The sequence below is a fragment of the Natator depressus genome, chromosome 4, assembly GCF_965152275.1.
Source record: "Natator depressus isolate rNatDep1 chromosome 4, rNatDep2.hap1, whole genome shotgun sequence".
In the NCBI taxonomy this organism is placed as follows: Eukaryota; Metazoa; Chordata; order Testudines; family Cheloniidae; genus Natator; species Natator depressus.
In genome coordinates this window covers 51,420,813-51,447,083 of record NC_134237.1, presented here as the reverse complement: position 1 = coordinate 51,447,083, position 26,271 = coordinate 51,420,813, and the positions used below count along the sequence as shown (strand labels likewise).

At 41.4% G+C, this 26,271-nt stretch overlaps 1 protein-coding gene across 2 annotated transcripts in view; it reads left to right on the top strand.

The window, feature by feature from the left end:
* Nucleotides 1-26,271, top strand: part of MAML3 (mastermind like transcriptional coactivator 3) — a 367,949-nt gene that overhangs the window by 198,712 nt on the left and 142,966 nt on the right. For both annotated transcript variants that reach the window (XM_074950875.1, XM_074950876.1), the window contains one exon: nucleotides 11,907-13,397. In XM_074950875.1, coding sequence (XP_074806976.1) covers nucleotides 11,907-13,397 — 1,491 coding nt within the window. The remainder of the gene's footprint in view (nucleotides 1-11,906; nucleotides 13,398-26,271) is intronic.

Sequence of the window (26,271 nt, the reverse complement as noted above, 5' to 3'; positions counted from 1 at the left end):
ATCTTCCACCTTGCATTGCAAAATGCAACTCTTGGGCTTTTGGGACTGCTATGTCAGCCCTTTAACTTTATTTTGAAGTATCCCGATAATCAGCATTTTTTTTCATGTGACAGTTTGAAAAGGTCCAGAAAAAGGAAGGAAAAATACATCTGCTAAACAGCATGAGGAAAAATCCCAACCTGATGTCGTCCATATAATTTCTTTTTCAGAGGAACTTTCATATAGCAGGAAACTTTTTCACATAGCAGATTTATACATAATACCAGATGCTTTTCATATGATTTCCCCTCATTTACCTAACCATGTTTGCTAATTAGCAAAGCTGATTATTATTTATCTAGCATCCAGTGAATGCAAAGCACTTTATAGACAAAAAGGACATGCAGTCCCCGCCCCAAAGTGTTTCTCATCTAAATAATCCAACAGGAGTTTACAATCTAGGTAATTAAACAAGGATTTGGTACCTCATAATCTGTCTTCCGTTGTTTGGCCCTGCAGGAAAATAAGAATAATTTCCCGAGGAACTAACTGAGTGTGTTGTTATAATTGCAGGCTAAACCATGAAGACCTTGCTTACTTTTTTCTCAGCCTTTATTGAGGCAAAACTCCGAATGACGAAGTCAGTGAAAAAGCAGTGTGGGGAAGATCCTCAGCAGAGTTTGGCCCCCACATGATTGACCGACTTCAATGCTGTGAAGAAGGAAACCCTTATTAAATACAAATGTCCTCTGCTTGAACATATGGATTGGCCCCTAAAGCAATGAAGGAAGGCAGCTAGAGTTGTCAATCCCTGGGAGACTGATATGAAAGGCTCCGCCCTTCTACATTCTTCTCCATCTTTCTTTGTCTCCACTAGGTGGCTCATGGCACGTTCAAGAGCTCCTGGGATCTTTGTCTTTTTTACAAATTATTTCTCTCTTCCTAATGGGAGCAGAGAGGGCAGAGAAATATGGTACTGTGCTCCTATGGATTGGGGACAGGAGTGGGAGACTAGGGTTTTAATCTTGGCTCTGCCATTTATTTGATATTTGCCCTTGGGCAAGGCACTTAACTCCTCTGCACTTCAGTTCTCCTGCTCTCACACATACACCCTGTTTTCCCCCAAGATCAAGTCCCAAATAATTTTGGTTCTAGCCCTGGAGCATTTTGTTTACAGACTAACAAATTAAAAGCAGGTCAGTGCTAGCTGGATCATTGGTATTGCTGCAAGAGGAAAAGGTGGGAATGACTGTGTTTTAAGGAAGAAAATAAGATCATTGGAAGACATTCTGTGAATGCACAGCTGGTTTGTTGTGCAGTTCCAGAGTCTTAAGCAAACTGGTATCTTGTGCTTCATGCCTTTAAGGGGTTTAATAAAGAACTGTGGAGCTCTCAGTGACTCAGCCTTAGATCTTGTTTACCTAGAGCATCTAACAATAGAAAATGCTCTTTTGTTCTTCATGTGTTTATTCAACATTGTTAAAAGGCAACAAGCTCTCAGTGGTGCATGGGACTTGAAAGCTAAATTTAATTTCTATTAGCCAGTAACATATGCTTAGTACACATGGATCTCTGAGATGAAAGCCCATGTGACTGTAACAGGCAGCAGCTATGCATGCTTGCATGTGTGAAAAATACATAGGAGTTTCTCCATCACTAACAGGTAAATGTTAAAAAACTAGTCTGAGCATGACGTGCACTTACAGGGCAAAGGACAGGAGACATTTTAGATTGAATTATTCTATTTGAGAGTGTTTTGTTTCCAAGGTGTATGGGTTCTTGGGGTGCCCAGAACTGTGAGCCAACTTGTTACCCTCCCTCCCGCACTTGCAGCAAGAGGGAGGCTTGTATATGCTTAACTGGGGGTCAGCTCTCTAACACCACCAGCCTGCTAGCCATCCAGTCAATCTCCTTTGGGCTGACTGCCGTGACCAGGAACGAGTGTGGAGGAAAGAAAAAAGAGATCTAGATGCATTCTGAACATTTCCAAGTACCTTGTTTCATTTTTTAGAATTTCACGTTTGATTTTTTTAATAATTAATTTTGTTGTTAAAAGTAGTGACCTCTCAAGATGAGGGGGTTTTTAAAATGCAAGTTGTCGTGTAGTTTAAGCTGCATTCCATGACATGGACCGTTCAGATCTTTGTGCTTTCTTTTCTTCCCCTAAAACAAACTGCTTTGTGCCATAATAAAAATCAGGGCTTTGAAAACTGCTGGTACTCCATTAGAGATCAGGAAAACATTTTTTTTCTTTCTTATTCTGGACTCCAATGATGGTTTCTCATTGATGTCATACTGTATACCACCAATGAAACATGGGCTTGAACCTACATTAGTGTTTGATTTTGATTGTCTGACACTTCTTTTTTTTTCAACTTCTCCTTTCTTTGATTTTGCTGAACAGATTCTTAAGAGCATGATCTTGCACTTATCCCAGGGGCTGAATTGTTACAGAGTGGGGTAGGGTGGGGGGGGAGGCAGTGTGAATGGTTGTGTCTCACTCTATAGAATTCCAGAGTAGCTGCTGGTTCTACTAAAACTAGCAGCCACAAAAATAAGTAACCATTTAAGTGATCATCATTAGGTTTCAGAGTTAGCACTCCCACTTGTTGAATGGGAGCAGTTTACACCATTCTTAGAACTATTTTTTTCTGGTTGTCTGAAGATTGTCATACAGTGCTGAATTGGTTCACATTTGAAAGGTTTTTTTCAAAACCATATGGGCTGGAAACTTACTATTTTTAAATGAAACTGTATAGTTTGCAGGAACTGATGGAGTGACCAGAGAAGTGCTGGCATGGGGTGCCTCTTGTGCCAATCCAGCTTTGGCTGCACTCTTCTCTCTCTTATCAGTGAATTTTAACAGAGTATGTTATTAATGATTGTATTATTCATTTAGATTGCACCATAGATGTGCGTTGGAATTAACATACACATAAGAAGATAAACTGTCTGCCCCAAGGAGCTACAATCCGAAATCCTGCCTTGTTTTATGCAGATGCACAAGGAGCCTCTTCTCACACCCAACACACTGATGCAGCAGCAGTAAGGCAGGATTGTAGCCTGTTGCTCTCTACAGCAGTAGGTAGGGAGCATGTTCTGTTGCCAGTTTGAGAAGGGGTGGGCAGTGTTAGCTCTCTCGCCCCTTCTGCAAATTCTGCTTTGGGAAGCAGTTGCTATGGGGAGAACATGCTGGTCCTTCCCTCCAGCACCCTCTGAGCCATCCTGCACCACAGTATCAGGATGGCTCCTGCTCCCTTCACTAGGTTATTAGATTTTTGCTTATCCTCTAATAAGTTAGGACTAAGTCACACCAACTGCGCTGTTTCTCATCTCTCATACACAGAAGGAGTAACTCTGCTGAAGACCGTGAAATTCCCTACTGTAAATCTAATATGGGAAAGAAATCAGAACCTCTGAGTATATCTAGTACTGTTTTGATTAGCTCTTTTCTTATTGGTGAAATAATCATTTAGGTAAATGGGGACCTCTTTGTTGAATTTGTGCTCCAGCTAACAGGAGGTTCTTCGGCAGATAAACTTTAGTAATCCTGTATGACTTCTTTTTATCTCTAGTTTATTTGCTGTTCAAATACAAAACAGACTAGGGTACCTTTTCAAAGGCTAAAGGTTTAGCTGCACAACTCCCATACAAGTCAATAGAGGTTTCGTGGCTAAATCCTCATTCCATGCTTTGACAGTGTAACTCCTGTTGTCTCTAAGGACAGTTGTAGGAAGAGTGTAACTCAGCTGTTTTCTGTGTGAAAAGAATAGCCACTGCTGTCTAAATGGTTTAACCCTCATGCACTCAGCACCTTGGTTAAGACTTCTGCACAATCTGAAATGTACAGTCGCAGCAGCAGTAGATAGGTTTCTGCTTTACCAGTATTTAGCTATTTGGGCTAAGGATAAAACTGAATGGACTTAAAGAGAAAGGAAGCACTGTAGACTCAGTCAGAAAGTGGTGAAGGCTATGTGAGAATTATAAAAAAAATTTCATCCATGAAATGATGAGGACCAATTTGACATGCGGCTAATTTAGGACTAAGAAAATTGATTGCACTTCTGTTGCCCATTTTTGCTCAACATATGCCCAAGGGACACTGCATTCTGAGTCTCCTCAGAAACGTATCCTTTAGTGTATTTATATTCACATTTGCTTTGTATCTGCATGTGAAATAAAGAGGGAGATAAATAGAAACATGTAATGAAAATGTTTGCAGGAAAAATCAAGGTTGTTAGATAAGATGTATGCACCTGTAATTCAGTGTTGGCCATGAAATTTGTGTGCACGTTATATACACAAACAATTTGAGCATCATATTTGGTGTATTTTTAATGCACTTAGTCCTGCCTATCTGTCTGTCTAGCTCACTAACTGTGCACTCTTTACTGTGTTGATATGTAAAAGACAGGTACATTCTGTGGTTAAAAAGAATATGAAGAATATTGTTTAAAATGAATGTTTGTCCATTTATTGTAATAAAATTAATATTTACATAAAAGTTGTTGGAGTGCAAGCCCTGGATGCTGAAGACCTTTATTTATTATCCACAGCATGGGCTGTGCTAGAACAAACTTCTCTATGCTGCCCTTCCAATGTACCGTAACTCTGAACTGGTGGAGCCAGGGGCTAGGGATGAGTAGACTAATCTACAGTATTCTGTCCTTTTCTTCTTCCACACCCACAGAAACCGTGTCTCTATCCTCTCTCCTGCTCTTCCTTCTTCCTAATAAGACACCTTGCCCTTGCCACCTTACCTCGGACTAGAATCCTTGCTATCATCCGAGTCCCCTGATTGTCACATTGTTTGCCTGGTTTACTTCTGCCGGAGTCTTTACTGCCCTGCACTGCTGCACAACTTAGCAGGATTGATCAAACACACAGGTGTGACGTCTAGTCACTGGAAGCAAAGTTTCTGTAAGAACCCACAAAGCTCAATGGGGTATGTCTCGGTGGACCATTGGAGATGTTACTGACTTAAAACAGATTTCACAAAGTGGATTTTTAAATCTCTCTTCTTTTCACAAGGCCCAAGATGGAAGAGCATGACGTGCTTTCTATGTGCAATTGCAATCCAAAATCATTTGGCTACAGCAGGATTCAAGTGATGATCTCTCAGCCTTGGGGGCATCGCCTTCAAAAGGCTGGAGAAAGAAAAATATAAATAGTTTGGGGAGGGGTTGGAGGTGATAAATATCTTAATTAGTTAGAAGTGGCCTTATGTAATGCACTTCTGCTTCGCTCAACCATTTTTCTGTTAAGAGTTTAGCCTTAATCTGTGGAAGGCTATCTCATTCCTTCCACATTTCCCCCCCCCCCCCCATTGCACCTGCAGCCATTGCTAGTAAAAAGCAAACTCACACTCACACACACACATCCCGAATCTGAGATACAGCAGTTATTTCATATTCTGTATTCCACACAGAGCAATACTGCTCTTTCTGAAACACCAGCATGTTGTAACTGTTGACTTTCTTCAATAGCTATCACTGCATGTGTCGTAGAGGGAATGTGGAAGGAATGAGAAGTCCATTCACAAGCTAAAGCTGAACTCATAACACACAAATGGTCAAATAAAACAAAAGAGAAGAATGCTTATGCCATCTTGATCATCAAAGGACACAACGAGGACTATTACACCTTTGCCTGGGAGTCAGTCATATCAAATAAAATTACTCAATGTCACTCCAGGGCAAGGGACCTTTACCAGCTGTGATATTTTAATGAGCTATCCATAGCATCTGGGTGCAGCAATGGAAGTTATAGACTCAGGACTCTCACTCTTGAGACAGAGATACAGAGTGGAGGTGACTGAATCAGGCTCATGCTTGGGCGTAGCTACCGGTGATCTCACGGAAAAGTCATGTTCACCTCGCCAGCTAGGGAGGCAGCATGCTGCAACTGCAGAGATGGTGAGAGAGGAAAGGTGGGGCAAGCGCAGAAAAACATGGAAAGAGAGATGGTGGGACAGCCAAACAGATGAGAAGGGAAGTAGGACTCCCTTTGCAGGGAAGGTCAGAATTTAGTCATTGCTTCAGACTTGAGGGCAGGTGGATGACAGCTCAGCTCATCTGAAATGGGAAGGGGGGATGGAAAAGATCAATTTATATATATATATATATATATTTTTAAAAGCTTGAGTCATGAGAGTGCTCTGAAGGGAATATTAAGCTGTGTTCTGTTTAGATGCACCTCTTCCAACTGCAAGCTTTACTTTGGGGTTTGAGTGTTTGTTTATTTTTCCTCTGAGAACAAAGGACAGCTACAGAACAGAGCCTCATCCTACTGCATCTAGCAGAACTTCTGGATATGCACACAGTAGTTGCCATAGTTGTCATTCATGCCTTGTAACATAGGGATTGAAATGGCCAGAGCTGGGTTAACAACAGAAAAAGTCAGTGGCAACATGACCATTATGTAGCTGGTAGATGAAAACATCTGTAATAGCAACTGGAGCCGTCTTGTCTATGGCCTCACTGATCATCTGACCATCAAGCATAAGGGGAACTGTGTTAAACACTCTGAAGTGTGTTTGACTTTTACAGCCAGATAGGAAACAGAAAGAGAATTTAGTCTCTGAGCTTTTTTTGGAAGAGCAATAAAAGGACTAAACAGCAGCCGTCCTGGTCACTCCCCATACATAATTGAAATAGCTGCCCACTGAAGTCAGAGTGAGATTGGGGGGATGGGGCGGTATAAGTGGCTCTGACTGTTGCTATAACAACAGCACCTTGGTCTAATTTCTTTTGAAAAATGAATTGCTGCTGGTGGGATGAAGCAGAGCAGCTTCTCCCAGCAGATGAAAGCTCTGCCGACAGCCTCAAGTGGCCTGTTGTTTGTGTTTTGGATACATTGTGCTGTGCCTGCTGCAGCCCTGTTGAAAATTTCAAGACTGGTTAGATTAGGCCGTTAGAGTGTGTGCATGCATTTGTGCATGTTTGTGAGCACACACTCACACCCTTTAGAGTCGCATCAGAAAACAACCCTCTAAAGTTTGACCTTTTCCTGTTCCACAAAGTTCCTCTAATGACATATAAATAATTCTGAGTCCTGCATCACCAAGCCTTCTGCTTTTCTGCTTTGTGGTAGAAACCTGCTGTGAAATGGAATCCCATCAGTGAGGTATTGTTAATAAGAATAATGTCCTACCAGCACGAAGAGGTTTTTATTTTATGCATCAAGAATTTTTTGGTCTCAGAGAGAAACCTCCAAGCTCCTGCAAAAAACTGCTTTATGCAAACTGCAGATTGCATGTCCAAGCAACATATTGTTTCTTTGAGGGAGATGGAAGGCGTTTTATAATAGAATATCTTATTCAGGCTTTGTTTTCAGAGGGGGAAGGGGACATACTGCAATTTTATACAAAAGCAGGGTGTTTTTGCCAGTCTATGGCCAATGCAAGACTTCTCAGCCATTCACCATTCCTCAGTCAGGACATGAAAACGAACCTTTGCACTAAAATGGTCTTGTAAGAATATTTTAGTTTTATACCAGAAAAGAAGAGAGATTTCCTCTCCAGCCCAGCTGAGGCAGTCTCAGCTTTCTCTTTTACCCTCTCCAAAGTTTATGACCAGCATATTCACTTCGAGTGCATCATTCATATGGAGTTTCTGTCTAATGTAACTGTTGTTAAGGTGATTTCAAAGTAGGGTGACCAGACAGCAAATGTGAAAAATCGGGACAGGAGGTGGGGGGTAATAAGAGCCTATATAAGAAAAAGACCCAAAAATCAGGACTGTCCCTATAAAATGGGACATCTTGGTCACCCTACGTGCAAACAAAGGAAACCACACAAGTCTTTATTTTTTTGTCTTTTGATTGTGCAATTTGTGTATATCCCAAAATCCTGCAATTGCATTAGGAAAATCAAACAATTTTAGATGCAAACTTAGAATAGTGGCCACTTGTTTTCATGTGCAACAGTACATGCTTTCTGCACATTAGTCATGTGGGGGAAAATGGTTTCCTTGTGGCTCTTTGTTGCAATAAAAAATAAATGTAGTCATTAATATTCATATACTGGTCCTGCTCTTACTCCTGCTGAAGTCAGTAAGTGTTTGTGTATAGTCAGACAGCCAAGTTTAGGAACATTAGGAAATCTTTTAAGAGTTGGTATTGGCAGGAATGGGTTCGATTTGTTGCTGGTCGTTTGGCACTAATTTGTGTTAGTTTTCATAAACATGTCCATATAATACATGATGGGTTCAGTATAAATCATTTAATGATATAGTGAAACCTGCAAATAGATCGCCTTATTAGCAAACTCATGTTTTAAGTGACCACTTTCAGTCTTTCTAAAAGGACTGAGTACAATTGAGCACCACATGTCCACCTCTATTAAGCCACATATTTATTGGTACCTTGAGTGACTACTTGACAAGTTAATCTGCGGGAACCCAAACCCTAAGTATAATAGCCCTATTCTTAATGCAGGTGTTTGTTATGAGATTATTCTCGGGGAACAAAGGGCCCAGCTCTACAACAGAAATAAGGATGATGGGGAACCTGGTGAGAACAGGGTTGTCCCTTTGCATTGTTAAAAACATACTTCAATCTCGCAAATGTACACCAGACCCAACTGTGTTTTAATCCTGCCCCTGAATCACATTGCCTAAGGGTGTTGCATACTGCAGGGACATGGCTGAAACACAGCTGGGTTCTGCCTACTCTACCGGACCAAACCATGTAGTAAACTCTCTCCAAGGACCATCAGTACAGTAAGCAGGTCTTCCAGCAAGGTTGTTCGTACACTGTAGATGGACCCAAGTACTGAGCATGCAGTCACTCAGTGCTAAGGCCCATGGAGAATTTTCTTGTGGGTCTTTGAGCACAGCAACTTCCAGCTCTTTGAAATGCTTACTACTCCAGTGTCCTCTATTTCTCTTTTATCGGCACAGCAAGTTAGGGTCACTTGTTTGTTGGGATTTTGGCAGGGGAGGGAGGCTGGTAAAGGGGAGACGGAGAGGTACTTGTTAACTGAATGTTTAATAGCTGAAATGAAGATGTGTAGAAACTGAGTACAGAGCATGATGTGTGAATGGTCTGATAATATCAGATACTCTCGCAGCTTCTAGTATTTATTTTAAGTTACTCTATCAGCTGTTTTATTGAAGACCAACTCTTGGAGCCAAAAGAGATTATGACCTTTCTTTTCAAGTTCTGAAGGAGGTAAACTTGGAAATGACTGTTTTTGTACTTGAGAAGAGGTAGTATTACCACGTCCATATTATCCTTTGTTGGTTTGTGCGGTCTGAACTAAGGATATATAAAGATCAGTCAAACAAGCTCAATGGCAGTAACACACTGCCACACGCTAGTGACATCGGTTCAAGAACAGCCTGGGGACTCACTCTTTGCCTGGAGCTCTGATGTCACATGGTGGTGATCATCTAGCTTTAAACTTTAGAGGTTATTCTGTTATAAAGCCTCCTTATGGGACCTGATTTTCTGTTGGCACTAGTTTTGGAGGAGGGTGCTTGCTCACAGAGAGCTGCAGTGAGACTGTTGGGGAGGAGTCAAACTATAGGAATGGTGACCTCAGAATTAAGGAGTTAGGGAACCTGAGAACACACTCCAGACCATTCTTCCTGCTGGGGGTAGCTGCACCAAAAGTAACCCAGATATGTGCAAAAAGAAGAATACCAGAGTGATTGACCCTAATTTAGTCCATGCTGTGGAACTCGCCCCGATGAGCTTAGAGTTGGCTTTTGGCTGATGTTTTATCTTGTTTATTTATAAAGAGGTTTGTCTGGTTAGCCAGTTAGAAATGTTAGCACTGCTGACAGATTACAGTGGATGATTGTGTAATCTACCTGTTGCATTATATGTTCCCTTATTATGCCACCCTTTCTGGTAAAATGTGTTGTAAAAAGTCATAGGACATGGACTATGGTATTTATACACTGTTCTTTCTTCTTGGGTAACAGGCAAAAAACTCCCATGTCTATATGCCAACAGACCCTTGCTTAGGAGAGAGAGCCTCTATGTTAATTAGCAACATATTAATCACTTTCCCACTCTGTCCCTCTAAAAATCTCTAATACATTTCCGTGGAGTCAGAAGCTGGGACTGGGGAGAAGAAGCTGATGTTTTGCTTGGGGACTCATAGACTTTCCTTTCCATATTATAACGGTGACATTATTCCTGTGTAGAGGACCAGCACAAGGTCTGGGCACTGCTAAAGTCCTATTTACGCACAATGTGAAGCTTTTAACTGGAACTGTGTGATGCATAGGCCTTGTCTTGAGAATTTTACTCCCAGTAAATAAATGGTTCTGAAGAGTGTACACAGACTGGAGAGGGAAAGTGAGTCAGCAGGATCTTTCTATAAAGGGAGAAGAGACAGTGGCGCATTACTTACTTTTCCACAGCCAGGATGAACTTTTGGGGAGGGAAGGAGATTGGAACTCCCACTTTCCCATTCCAGATAACCAGAGGGATATGAGAAGAAATGAATGCAGTACTTCTCCTCTGAGCAGCAGGAAGGACAAGGGAAGAGGGAGTGTGGCGAACCCCCCTCTCCCCACCCCTGGAATTCTTTGATATGCTGAGGTGACCAAACTTTCCTTCAAGCACTACCAACAGAGGACTCTGGGATGGGAAGTCACTGGAGAAAAAAATTGTCTGAATTTGGAATTGTGGGAAGAAAAAAGTTGAGAACCTCTAGTGTGGGGAAGGTCTGGGAGATGAATGTCCATGATCTTAGTAAAAGTAAAATACTTAAAAATTGATAAAATCTTCAGTATTTTGTTCTCCATTGTTTTACTATCAAGGATGCAAATGTGTCCTGAACAAGGTTCTCTGGAATTGTGACCTCTTCACTTCGTCCACTCCCTGTTCTTTTTGCTTTAGCCAAAGAGGGCTGCTTTTTTAGCCTGGCACTTAAACAACAGACTTAGCATTTGGTGTAGCATGGGGTAGAATTGTAGCTAGTTGCATTGATGGAATATAAATGTATCAGTCTGAGTTAAAATACTTGTTAACGAGTTAGTTTTTTATGTAAAAGGCTAATTTGGCTGCTTTTGTGGACTTATTTTGTTAAGCGAATATTGCTATTTTATTGGTTTTATTTGTTCTTTATTACTTATATTATGGTAGTACCTAGCGGTGCTGTACAAACTTTTTTTTATATAATTTTTTTTATCTCTGAGTATCTGAATCAGTTCAATGTCATATAAAGTGCTAACGATCTTTCTTTTTTTAAAGTTCATATATTTTTTACTATATTTAAGACCAACTTCCAATATATCTCTGTCTAGTACAATAGAGCAAAGTGCTGATTAGATAAAACTTTTTAAATGAATCATTTGTCTAAAAACATCAAAGAAAACAGTTCATGTGTTTGGAATGGCAGTATTTATACTGTAAATAATTTTCTAGAAACAAAGATTTTCAGAAATGATTAGTGATTTTTTTTTTGACTCAGTTTTTGGGTGCCCAACTTGAGGCTAGCTTACAGGAGCCTGATTTTCAGAGGGCAAATGCTTAGCACTTTTTGAAAATGGAGCTACTTTAAGGTGTGTCAGCTACTTTGGGCACCCAAAAATGGAAGCACCCAAAATCCCTAGTCACATTTGAAAATGTTGATCAGTCTCTTTATTTTTAGTGATTAACATAGCAACCTAACCTTTATAGTAAAACCCCTCAAACGGTAAACTAAACAGCAGTGCACCAATAGGTGGGATTCTGCACCTCATATTCAGAATCAGGTTTCTTTGTTTGTTTCAAACCCTCTTCTCCAATTTGTCTGACCTCCGAGGCATAAGGCGAAAACCAAGGACTTTTCCAATTCAGAATTTCTAAAATCTGTGGGATACAAGGGGGAAAGCTACTGTTGCAAAGTTCATAACATGGTTGTATGAAAGATAAATTTGTGTAAGTGGCTTATTTGGTTTTTATTTTTTTCTTTCTTTTCTTCCTTCAAGCTACAAGAGACAGTAAAGAGGAAACTGGAAGGAGCGCGTTCACCCCTCAATGGAGAGCAGCAGAATGGTGTCTGTGATGGTAGTTTCTCTCCAACCAGCAAGCGGATACGGAAGGATGTACCAGGAATCGATACAATCAATAGCTTGCCCAATAACTTGCCTTTGCCTTCTGTTTCTCCTCTTCACCAGCTTGACATGAAGCCTTCCTTACCCCTGCAGAAGAGTGGAACTCATGCTAGTGGTCTGGAAGACTTGGGTAAAAATGGTGGACTTCCAGAGATAAAGCTCCCAGTTAATGGTTGCAGTGAGCTTGAGGACAGTTTTAACATCCTGCAAAACAAGGAACTAAAACAAGAACCTTTGGATGACCCCACCTGCATAGACACTTCTGAAACATCCCTTTCGAATCAAAACAAGCTTTTCTCAGACATTAATCTGAATGATCAAGAGTGGCAGGAGTTAATAGATGAGCTGGCCAACACTGTACCAGAAGATGACATACAAGATTTGTTCAATGAAGACTTTGAAGAGAAGAAGGAACCAGAATTTCCAAGGCCTACCGCTGAGACTCAAGAAAGTGCAAGCGTTAAGAGTGATCCATCTCATTCTCCATTTGCTCACGTACCAATGGGGTCTCCTCAGGTGAGGCCTTCTTCTTCAGGCCCTCCATTTTCAAATGTCTCCACAGCTTCTAGTATAACTTCTGTATCCAGTGCTCCACCAGCTCCAATCCCTGCCAGCTCACCAGCAAATTGTGTTGTTCAGTCACCCCAAACTCCCAACCAAGCCCATACTCCAGGTCAGACTCAGTCACGACCTGGAAATGGTTATCTTATTAATCCAGCAGCAGTGACTGTCGCGGGTTCAGGGCCTGGTCCTGTGGCTATACCCAGTGCTGACTTGTCTCCAGCCGAACAGCTCAAACAAATGGCAGCACAGCAGCAACAAAGAGCTAAACTCATGCAGCAGAAGCAGCAGCAGCAGCATCCAAATCAAGCATCAAGCTGGTCACCTGTGGGACCTCCATCTAGTCCGTATGGAGGACCCTTCAGTGCAGACAAACCAAATAGTCCAATGATGTATCCCCAAGCCTTTAACAACCAAAATCCTATAGTGCCTCCTATGGCAAATAATCCACAGAAGACCACAATGAATAACTACCTCCCTCAAAATCACATGAATATGATCAATCAACAGACAAATAATTTGGGTACAAACTCTTTAAGCAAGCAGCCCAATATGCTTACTTATGGCAACACTAAACCTCTGACTCATTTTAATGCTGAATTGAGTCAGAGAATGACCCCACCAATGGCCAATCCCAGCAAGAACCCCATGATGCCATACATACAGCAGCAACAGTCCCAGCAGCCACAGATGCAAGCTCAAATGACACACCTGAGTGAGGAACAGAAACGAATGCTTATTATGAAGCAGAAAGGAATGATGAATCAACCAATTGCATATGCAACACTTCCTTCCCTTGGCCAGGTAAGCACGAATACAGGACACACTTTGAATAATGCACGTGTAGCATTTTGTAGACAAGCAAGGAAAGAGTAGCACAAAGCTTCAGCGTTCATAGCTCCTCATATGTCTATGTTCTCTTTCTTTAAATGGAGGGGTTTCTTTGCAGCAGCTTCTTGTTTTCAGTGTGACATCAAATTAATGCTTTTATTGTGAGCAGACATACTCTGTCTGTGTATCCGCTGATGAGGGCTTGGCAGGGAGGGTATGGAGAAGATTGGTTTTAAAGTCTCATCTCCTCTGAGAGCTTGTCGCACCCTCTGTGTAATGGGACACTTTGTACCTTTGCATCCGGTACCGTTGTATTGTTTAATTTTTAGAATGTTAACATCTTAAGAGGAGGTTTAGCAGTGTCACTTTTCCCTCAATGGTGGGCAAGTGAAGGGAGGCTCAAGCCGTCTTGAAGCGGAGTATTTAGAAAGGATGTGGCCAAGTGGCATGAATTGGCAATGGAAGAGCCTTCAAGATGCTGAATGCCCTCAACTCCTACTTGAGGGAGTAAATAGCAGCTGAAGGTATTTAGCACCTCATGGGATCATGCCCAAACTGAGGTTATTTATGGCGTGACTTTGAAGTGATCCTCAATTACCCCTTTTTAATGTATTTTCGTTTTCCAGATGCATAAAGTCCTCTCCAGTGGCTTGCCCAGTGATTTAGCTCTTAGGGATAAGCTTTACCTACTTGGCTTGACTGAGTTTCCATTACCTTCTCACTTTAAACCCCTGTGGGGCTGGTGTTCTGAGGTTTTGGGGATACACAAGCAGATGGATCTAAAATAATTGAGTTAAATACCAACAATAGAAAGACCAAGTAACATAATGGGTCAGCCAGATTGAGAGCCCTTCATTCACACTGAAAACTTCAGTAAAACTACTGGTGTGCATAAGTGTTCACCAGAGTGACTATTTGAGTGTTGTTCATGTTTGAGTGTTGTTTTGTTAATTTTAAAAAGAACTACAGAAAATAATCAACTGTTTTATAACCAGTCCAGGCCTACAGTTAATGTGATACATTTCATGGAAGGTATGCCACCAAAGAGTGTCAGGAATTGTGATGTAATGATATGCTAATAGAATTGTCTATTGTTAGTTTTAGTCCAAACAGCTTTTACTAAATTAGCTGTTTCCACAACCACCTACAATAAGTGCTTCCTTTTCAGCATAGTTTGAGATAATTAATTGTGACTCACATTGCTAATGCACATGTGAATATAGTGGGGTTTTACATTTCCTTAACCCGATGAGTTCTGGAATCTACCAACAGGGGGAGCATATCTTTTCCACCATAGAGCCCTTCACATGTTCTTTAAAGTGAACTGCAAAGCTAAGAGAAATGTGCTAGTGCCTTCCATGTTGTTCATGATTCATGATGATAGTTAAAAGGTTTGTTGTTCTGCTTGTCTTTTGCATTAGAAATTACAGGTCCAACTTCTCTGTTTTTGGTGAAGGCCTGTCTAAAGAAATAGTGGGATAATGACATCAAAACAGACTGAAATCTGAGCTACAGCTTTTCCAGCCTTTCACTGAGAGGGAAAGGGATGTTTAGCCAGACTGTCTAATACTTTGTGGTTTCTTTTCTTTGTTGGTTTGTTTTCAAACCTGTTTGAATTAAACACCTATCAAACAGTTAGGAGAAAAGCTGCCACTGTGAAAGATTTAACATCCCTTCACTTGAAGGCTGAGAAATCTGTAGTGCAGATTTTACCTTTACAAATATATCACTCTCTCATTACAGTTCTCCAGCAAGAGCAGGGAAGTCAAGTTTTCATATTCCTGTTGTTATTATGGGTTAAAAAATTCAGAGAACCCTCTTTAACAAACAAAGCACTGAAGGCATCTTTGTAGTTTAGAAGAAGGCAACATTGGGGGGGTACCAAAAACATTTTAAAAAAACATTTGCGTTTCACCTTTAAATGACCTGACCAGAAATAGAGACCTATAAAATAGAGACCTATTGCTTCCATATTGAAAGGTCCCTCCAGTCCCATGGGCCAGTTAAGGTGCATGTATAGAAAAGGTTCAAAGAGGTGGGGAAGGTAAAATAATAGATTTTCAGCTGAAAGGTATTTCCCTACTCCTTTCCTTACTGCTTCCCTGAAGATAACTTTTCTATGGAAAACTGGAAAGCTGTTATTATTCTGAGGTCTGCTCATTCAGGAGTGGATTGTTTCACACAATGATGGGAAAAGATCTGTTGATAATATTGAGCCAAATCCAGAGATAGATGTTGAGCTACTGCTACAGACTCCAGGATACAGAGAGAGACAAAGGTGCTAGAATCTCAGATCAGACCCAGATTATAGGTAAACATAATGAAAAACTCTTATGTTGCTGTTTGAAACAAATTTCAAAATGTAAATAAATGTGTGCCTGTATCTTTCTGTGAGTTTATAATTGGTACTCTCGGACTGTAATTTTTTTACCTCTGGCATGTATTCATATGTTTTATAGATCTACATTTTGTAGTGTTTCAGAGTAACAGCCATGTTAGTCTTTACTCGCAAAAAGAAAAGGAGGATTTGTGGCACCTTAGAGACTAACCAATTTATTTGAGCATGAGCTTTCGTGAGCTACAGCTCACTTCATCGGATGCATACTGTGGAAATTGCAGAAGACATTATATACACAGAGACCATGAAACAATACCTCCTCCCACCCCACTCTCCTGCTGGTAATAGCTTATCTAAAGTGATCATCAAGTTGGGCCATTTCCAGCACAAATCCAGGTTTCCTCACCCTCCGCCCCCCCACAGACAAACTCACTCTCTTGCTGGTAATAGCCCATCCAAAGTGACCACTCTCTTCACAATGTGTATGATAATCAAGGTGGGCCATTTCCTGCAGAAATCCAGGTTCTCTCACCCCCTCGCCCCCCTCCAAAAACCACACACACAAACTCACTGTCCTGCTGGTAATAGCCTATCCAAAGTGACCACTCTCCTTACAACGTGCATGAAAATCAAGGTGGGCCATTTCCAGCACAAATACAGGTTTTCTCACTCCCCCACCCCCATATACACACAAACTCACTCTCCTACTGGTAATAGCTCATCCAAAGTGACCACTCTCCCTACAATGTGCATGATAATCAAGGTGGGCCATTTCCAGCACAAATCCAGGTTTTCTCACCACCACCCCCACACACACACACTGGGAAGTCACCTACACCCCCCCCACACACACTGGGAAGTCACCTACTACAGGACAGGCCTAACAAAGAAAATAACAGAACACCCCTAGCCATCACCTTCAGCCCCCAACTAAAACCCCTCCAACGCATTATTAAGGATCTACAACCTATCCTGAAGGATGACCCAACACTCTCACAAATCTTGGGAGACAGGCCAGTCCTTGCCTACAGACAACCCCCCAACCTGAAGCGAATACTCACCAACAACCACATACCACACAACAGAACCACTAACCCAGGAACCTATCGTTGCAACAAAGCCCGTTGCCAACTGTGCCCACATATCTATTCAGGGGACACCATCACAGGGCCTAATAACATCAGCCACGCTATCAGAGGCTCGTTCACCTGCACATCCACCAATGTGATATATGCCATCATGTGCCAGCAATGCCCCTCTGCCATGTACATTGGTCAAACTGGACAGTCTCTACGTAAAAGAATAAATGGACACAAATCAGATGTCAAGAATTATAACATTCATAAACCAGTCGGAGAACACTTCAATCTCTCTGGTCACGCAATCAGAGACATGAAGGTCGCTATCTTACAACAAAAAAACTTCAAATCCAGAGTCCAGCGAGAAACTGCTGAATTGGAATTCATTTGCAAATTGGATACTATTAATTTAGGCTTAAATAGAGACTGGGAGTGGCTAAGTCATTATGCAAGGTAGCCTATTTCCCCTTGTATTTTCCTACCCCCCCCCCCCAGACGTTCTGGTTAAACTTGGATTTATGCTGGAAGTGGCCCACCTTGATTGTCATGCACATTGTGGGGAGAGTGGTCAGTTTGGATGAGCTATTGCCAGCAGGAGAGTGAGTTTGTGTGTGGGGGGGGAGGGTGAGAAAACCTGTATTTGTGCTGGAAATGGCCCACCTTGATTTTCATGCAGGTTGTAAGGAGAGTGGTCACTTTGGATAGGCTATTACCAGCAGGACAGTGAGTTTGTGTGTGTGGTTTTTGGAGGGGGGCGAGGGGGTGAGAGAACCTGGATTTGTGCAGGAAATGGCCCACCTTGATTATCATACACATTGTGAAGAGAGTGGTCACTTTGGATGGGCTATTACCAGCAAGAGAGTGAGTTTGTCTGTGGGGGGGCGGAGGGTGAGGAAACCTGGATTTGTGCTGGAAATGGCCCAACTTGATGATCACTTTAGATAAGCTATTACCAGCAGGAGAGTGGGGTGGGAGGAGGTATTGTTTCATGGTCTCTGTGTATATAATGTCTTCTGCAGTTTCCACAGTATGCATCCGATGAAGTGAGCTGTAGCTCACGAAAGCTCATGCTCAAATAAATTGGTTAGTCTCTAAGGTGCCACAAGTACTCCTTTTCATTTTGTAGTGTGTGTATCAGGATTATTTAAAAACAAAGGACAAGAGATACTGCTATACTAGTTGGGTCATATGGTTAGCACTGAGCTTATATTCATATTACATGGCTGGTACAGTGTTTGCCAGGGCTGAGCCCCAGCACCTCTAGGCTAGGCAGTTCATAGCCCTGGCACCTCTGGTCTTGGCATGGCAGTTATGAAAGTAAAAAAAATGACTGGAACCCTAGCGTCTCTTTCATTATAAATTAAGCACGACTGGTACAGAAGTTTATTCAACAGATTATGTACATACAAAAATCTTGAGTATTATTTCTGTATTGGCATAAAATTAGAGTATATAGATAGGCTTATATATGTATACCTTAAATCCATACACATCTGCATCTATGTAATTCTGTTTATAATAAATAGAACATCTACACATATTCACCACTTGCATCATTCACTGTTCATTACATGTACACCATTTTATCAGCAAAGTTGGGGCTATATAAGCATTCTGTGGAGAGGTCACAAGCATATCTGACCTTTCTATTAACATGTCAGTCTGGCTGGTGCTCTGGCCTTGTCTTCTAGGCTTTGATGAGCCTTATTAATTATGTTTAGAAAAAAAGGTGTGCAGCTAGAGAGGAAGCCATTTAGCTCAACATGAACGTGAGTAATTGGACAACTGGCAGAGTGTTAAATTGGTGGTAGTGAGAGAAACTTACGTATAACAAACATTCTTGCATGCACAAAGATAGTAGAACTTCTCTTAATGCGCTCCTCCATTTCTGCATTTACCACCTGTGATGATTTGGGGAATCTGTCTCCGTATAACTTACGAATGCTGTTTTTGTTATGAAATTGTACTACGGAATGCCTCTAGGTGGTTGTGGAATCCAACCTTTGCTGACAGGGGCTGTAGCAAATACAGAGAGTTTGACCAAGTTTCTCTGCTGGGGGCTGATGAAATGGACAGTGGAAAATCACCAGTGGAACAACAACAAACCCCAGGTGTTGGTAGGGGGACATTTAACTCAAGGGAATCTCACAAAGCCACACAGGAAGCTTTGGGCAGAAGAGAGTGGGGCATGCTTTTGTAGCAGTGTTTAACAATGGGGCGAGCCAAAGTCAGAGAAAGCTAGCTGACCTAGAGAGGTTCAGTGATCCTGAAGAAAAGCAACGAGCTGCAGGGGAAGGATCCTGGATACTCCAGAAGACTCTGCCCAATCCTAGAGAATGTTTCAGAGTGATGAGAAACATGGGGCAGGGAAAATGCATATGTGTGTTTATTATTCTGTCTAGATCTGTGTATTTCTTGGGCTACCAAGTACAGAGTAAAGGTGTTTTAGAATTTTGTGCAAAGTCTGTCTATTTGGTTTCATTCTCATGTGCCCCTGAAGAGTAAAACTGTGAACCCAGATTGCCCACAAGTCTGGTATTATGGGAGAGGGTGTGTTTAAGCTAGGGGGAAATCTGAGAGGTTATCAGTGGTCCCAGAAGGTGGGCATTTGGAGCATGGGCTCTCAGCTGTGAGGAGGAGGTGGTGCTAGACAGAGGCTCTTCACCCCAAGCATGTGCCTAGAAACCCCAGCCAGGGGCAGCTCCTGATCTCTCTTCAGACTCAGGAGGCTTAAAGAGCACATAAGGCTGCTGAGATGGGCTCCAAACACAACAGCCTAGGGAGTGTCCTGCCAGAGTGGGAGCTCTATCAGGGCTGTGTATGTGACAGCACCATTGGATATTGTTCCTGGTAAGTGTACTAGTAATGATTCACTGTGCAGTTAAAAGCCTGAAGCAGACACTAGTAGTGTTTGGAACAAACTGCCACCAAAGCTGAAAAAGTCATAATCCTTGGAACATACACACTCTGGCACTTCAAGTCCTATGTTTTATACTAGTCCTAGTTCTGTTATAATGGGCACTTTGTATTTTTCTTAAAGCTAACTAGTATTGGGTAGCAAGAGTGCTACCTTCCCCCCAAACTGCCTCACCCGGAGGGACCACCTGTTAAGGATACATTTTCACTATAGTTACTGGGGCTCTTACTTGGGTGTTACTCCTAACTCCGCTCCCATCTATACACAAAATCCTCTCACCTGAGTTTAGTGCTTTTAGCTGGGGCTAGCTGGCTCACTTGGGGCTGTAGGCTAAATCCCAGGTACCACTTTCATTTAGGCTGGTAACCCACCCACTTTGGAGTGAGGACAGAGGCTAAACCACTCTCACGCTGATAGTCCCTTCCCACAATTCCCCCGCAGTACCCCAAAGGGCTGACAAGTTCTCCCACAGTTTCTTGGGAAAGGTTCACAGCGTGCCTCAGTTTACTGCAGCAGAAAGAACCATGGGGTATGGCCTCAGAAATCAGAGCAACACACACAAGGGAGTTCAGTTCTGTTGAGGAGTAACTCAGTGTGACTGCTGACACCCAGGCTCGGCTAAGTTGGGTGCCGATCACCTGAGCAAACTCTGAAGTGAAGCCCTACTTTAGGGGTGAGAGGTTAGTTCAGCCTGTATGCCACTTAATTCCTTGGGTTCTGCTGTGACTGCTAACAAGATTGACAATCAGTGCCAGTTATGATAATGGGTTATAGGGAGGCTTGTTTACTGGGAATTAGATTGAGATTGCTCACCTATTACATGTAAACCACCAGAAACCCTTTAATGGTAATACTTTTGACTCAGTACCAGCCTGGGCTGGATTATGAACTAGGGAACTAGAGATCAAAAGATCTCCACCCCTTTGCTCATTCTATATATTTTCTTTTTACTTTGAGCCAGGACAGTGGAGATATGCTCTTTTTATGCAGGAATTGGTGTAAATTAAGAGCAAAATGAAATACTGAACTTTCTCTTCAGTCCTTTATAACATGTAGAGTTCAATGAGACTTTGCAAATTAATAAAGTCAGACTTTCTTCACCTGACAGCCTCAAGATTATCTGCAGTCCTATTCCCATTTTATACCCTATCCTCCTCCAAAAAAAAGTTGACCTCCCTAGCCTGCTTTTAATATAAGGAGATTTTAGTAGTAGGAAAATGCTAACTCTGCAGTTGCACTGGTTCTCAGGATAAAGTAATTTCTTAGGCCCTAATTCAGGTGGCTACTTAAGCACATGGCTAATTTTAAGAACATGTGTAGTTCCACTGATTTCAATGGGACAACTCACATGCTTCAGCTTAGGCATGTGCTTAATTATCTTGTTGAGTTGGGGCCAAAGTGCAGGGTAGCGATGACTAAAGAGGAGAAATATGGTAACAGTAAAAAGAATGAGGAGTACTTGTGGTACCTTAGAGACTAACAAATTTATTTGAGCATAAGCTTTCATGGGCTAAAACACACTTCATCAGATGCATGGAGTGGAAAATACAGTCAGAAGATATATATATACAGAGAACATGAACAGATGGGGGAAACCATATTCACTTTAGTAGGATGTTTACATTTCTGGGTAATCCGGGTTTGCAGAGCTGACCCATTGATTTCAGGGTAACACAGTTAAACCTGTGCATGTTTGCAGAATTGTAGCTTTAGTCAAGTAACTTCAGTGATGATCTTGATTGGGCATACAATCCAGATTACCCTGAAATCGGGATTTAACAAAACCAGTGTGTACTCTGAATCATTTTACCCTGTGTATCCAAAGCTGTTTTAGCTAGGGAAGATTGTCAATCACGCCTGTATTTCAGAATCATTAAATTTCCCTTTTCTTTGGAAATTTTTTTTAAAAAAAAGCTTTGAACTCTTCAGTATAAATGTAAATTGTATAGGGGAAATAAGCATAACAGAATAGATCTTGTATGACTAGTACAAAATCAAACATTTGGAACTGAGAGAGCTGTCAGAAGTTAGTATGAGAAGGTGGAAGGAGGCCAAAGCAAAAGAGAATTCTCTGTGGATGTACAAAAAATTTATAAACTTCTGATTCTTCACCCTGATGAGATTGTGAGGATGCTGTGGCTATTCTATCAGATACCTTGTTTGAAATTAGAAGTATATGGGGGAGGAGGGAAGAAATAACACCACATAGAAAGAATCCCTTGAGATTTGCTTTTTTATCTTTTTGTTTTAACTTTGAAAATGTATAGTTGATTCAATCAGTCTTTTTGTGTGTGAGTGAGAAAACGGCCTTTGTATCCATAGATCATTTCTAAAATGTAACCAGCTCTACTATTTTAACTGAAAAAACCCCATAGAACTGTGAAAGAGATCTTTGCTTTCTTTTAAGATTGTCTTGGTTTTGAATACAATGCCTTTTATACCTAGACCAAAACAGTCATTCAAATTTCTATGAAATCTGAAATTATAGAAGAAGGTCCCCACACTTGCTCTTGGTGCTTCCAGGGATAGCATAGACAACAGGCAGACTCTGCTCCAAGGAGGCATAGGATTGGAATAGCAAAAATTTGGCAGTTTGGAATTTTGAGGAACACTTGCCAAACAACCTGAGGAAATGTAGAGACTTCATGTTTGGCTCCAGCCACAGCTTTCAAGAAAGTCTCCTGTTATCTTCATTGGGCCTCGCTTTTACAAACACCAAAATTCAACTAAAATTCACTCTTCAGAAATCACAGACAGGGAGGAAACAATTCATTGATGCAGAGCTATATGGGTAATTATAAAATCACCTATCTACATGTGTTTAGTGAGCAGGCAAGGAGCATTTGAGAACCTTCATATTCAAGAATGGACTGGTTAAATTCCTGGTTTGAATTCTACATGTTCCCATTTTATTTGTAGTGAAGGCTTCACAGTTTCTCCTCCTCTTATCCAACATGAACCACCATCTCCACATACAGTAACTCCTCACTTAACGTCCTCCTGCTTAACGTTGTTTCGCAGTTACGTCGCTGCTCCATTAGGGAACATGTTCGTTTAAAGTTGTGCAGTGCTCCCCTATAATGTCGTTTGGCTGCCTGCTCTGTCCACTGCTTGTAGGAGTCTCTGGAAGAGCAACGACTTTACAAGGGAGCATTGCACAAGTTCCTCTTCTCCGCCTCCTCCTCCTCCCTCTCAGCGCTTCCCCCACCGCCAAAGCTGTTTGGCAGCGCTTAGGACTTTCTGGGAAGGAGGAGGAGGAGCAGGGACGCGGCGTGCTCCGGAGAGGAGGTGGAGTGGGGGTGGGAAGAGGTGGGCCTAGAGTGGAGCGGGGACGGGAAGAGGCGAGCCTGGAGCATCCCCCGGCAAAGTCTGCGCCTGTTCTTCTGGGGGGAAGCTGCCTCTACTTGCAAGGTGCTTCCTCGCCTGCAGAAGGCTGTGCCTGTGTGGGGTAAGCCAGGGGCACCTCCCCATCACAGTACTGTACGGTACTGTACAGTATATAATGCCTTTTGCCTGCCCCCCCCAAACTTTCCTTGGAACCTAACCCCCCGCATTTACATTAAATCTTATGGGAAAATGGGATTCGTTTAACATTGTTTCACTTAAAGTTGCATTTTTCAGGAACATAACTACAACATTAAGTGAAGAGTTACTGTATGTACTTCTGAGAAGTCTCATTGGTGACTTCAAGATTTTACATAACTCTTGCCTGTGTATCTCTCTTGACATAACCTGATCCCTGTGTCTGCTGTCTGTCATCCTGCCTGACTCAGCTCCCAGTTAAATCACAACTTTAGCCAGTGTTTCAAAATCTGAAGTTGTTCTTGGTAAAAAAAAGATTTTATACTCTTTGTCTCAAGCCATGAACTCTATCACTATTCTTAACTTTTACTCCAGGCTAGACATTTAGGAGGAGTTCTTGATCCTAGACTTGGATTTTCCTTCGAAATCTCCCTTGTCTATAAATTGGCTTATCAGTATCTCCAGAACATTGCTGGAAATCATCCTTAACCCTAATGTTACTGAAATCTGTATTCTTTCTCCAATTGTGTTCCATCTCCATTGTTGCAATTCCCTCTTTTATTTACTACGGAAGAGCATAGGGATAGGGTAGTATCCCTTAAAATAGTTTCTGAGTCCTCAAGTCATGCTCGCTGTGTTCTCTGTTGCAGAAGCTGCCTCAGATCAGTAGTATGTACGTATCTGGACATAGCATGCTTGTTTATATTTCATAAACACTGTTTTTGGGGATGGAAGTGTTCCCACGGTTTCTTCATATTGCTGCTGTTGTGTAAAGAGCAAAAGAGACAACATCTTCCAAATTCCTCTGAAAACTTCAGAGGATCCAAAAAGTGGTAACCACTCTTCACTTGTGTTTTAGGAAGCCTGACCATATTACCCCTCCAAGTGGCCATCATGGTTTCTAACTCAAAACTGCCTTCCTGTTTTTTTAACACTCTCCATGGCTTTGCTCCATTCTACCTCTCTGACTGTGTATTCAAGGATTGGGGAGCACAGGAAAACAGCATATAATATTTTGCACTTCAGTGGCAGCTTTCATGTCAGGATCTTTATTTGCGTTACAAATATTGATTAATTAAACCGTAGAAGCACCCCTGTCTGATAGGAAAGTATTAATATCTTTTAAGGCAAAGAGATGTTAAATGACCTGCCCAAAGCCATGCAGGAAGTCTGTGGAAAAGCTAATATAACTTAATAAAATACATTCCTGTGATCAGAATTATGTTCAGATCATTAGTGTCAAGGTGAGATTGCAGCTCACCTACTGTTTCCCCCTCTTACCAATTCACTCTTCATTTCCATTCTTGGCCCTTCCCTCTTTTCCTGACTCTCCAGACTCCTGACTCTGTTTTCTCTTTAAACGTGACTTCCATACTCAGCTGAATGTACAGTTTGAGTCAGAGTCCTTTTTAACTAGCATTTTGTTTGGGAGAAAAAGTTCACAACATTTACAATTTTTCATTTTGCCTGGTTTTTTTGTTTTTGTTTTCCTTATTCTAATTTCCTAGCCCAGTTTCAGGGCATTTCCATGTTTTGAATTTATCCATACTGCTTATCATTATTGGACACACTAATTCAAGTCACAAAACTAGATTACCATTTTTTTCAGATTCACAAATGCCTTATCTGAATCAAAAATCCAAATCTGAATGTATCTAAAATTTAGCTCACCTGTGCTACACTGTATTGCCAACCCTAAGTGTTCAGCAATCATGAGATTGTCTTCAAATCATGAGAATTTTTTAAAATAATAACTATGGCGTTCTTTTTATTTGCCTCTGCCTTTAGGGTTAAAGTTTCCAAGCTTTTTTCCACAACTACGTGGGACAGAAACATTTTCTTTCTTTCTTGTCCAAATATTGCAAGACTTATGATAAAACTTCAAGAGATGGCAGCACTGATACTAACCTTTCACTCCACAAATTGCTGTGTCTTCCATTCTCACTTCACAAGTCCGTAAGGTCATTTGTAGTTTTCTCTCTTTCTTTTATTTTGACTAATCTATTCCATCTTCACATATCTTTTGTTCCCTTTTTTCCTGTCCGCATGTCTGATCCTGTCTCTGGAAAGTGTTTCTCCATCTCTTTCTCAACTGTTTTGTGTTACTACTTATGAAGGATACTATATAAAAATAAATTGTATTGTTTCCAAGTTGCTGACTTCAGTAGGGACAGGGATGAAGAAATCGCTCAGCAAATGGACAGATAGAGGGTGGATCTGATTTGCTTCATCTGGCCAACAAGAGAAAAGCATTTTATGCAATAACTAGACACTTCTGCTAGCAATAATAATAAAATGGTCACCACTTTCTGATTGGATATAACAATGAAGTTGCAGATCTAAAGAAGCTCGCCCCTTTGCAGAATTCTCTTCTTCCTTTCATCACCGGGGGGCTTCCCACTGCAGCAAATAAAAGTTGGATTGAGCCCCATATGATTAAAGCAACTTTGGTATGTGAAGGACTACAATGGAAAGAGCAGGGAACATTCTATAATTGTCTACCCATATCTGGTATGTGTGGATCCCACCAGGTTATCACCTTCAAATAAACCAATAAGGAGTAGCAAACATGGATGAATGTCTATATTATATGGAGGGGCAGGGATTTACTTTGAAGGATTTCTACACTTTTTATGTTTGTGCTCTTTAACAATGAAATAGTAATTCCTGTTTTGAGATGGAAGACCCACTTATACTGGGTTTCCCCCAACTTTTTAATGTATTTGTAAAATAATAAATAAGGCTTTAATCCTACTTTAGATATTAGTAAGGGGCTTTAGATTTCTGAGAGAACTGGAGCCTCAATGCTTGTTAGGCTGAACATAGATAATTATACTTGGACTGCCTTTCAGTCCTGGACTGTGCCTGTCAGTTCATATGTCTGTGTTGATGATGTTAAACTTAAATAAGTCATTCTTGTTTTATGTGGGCTCCTTTGACAATATCACCTGGCTTGGAACTAAACAGCAGTAAATTCTTTTGTCAGAATCC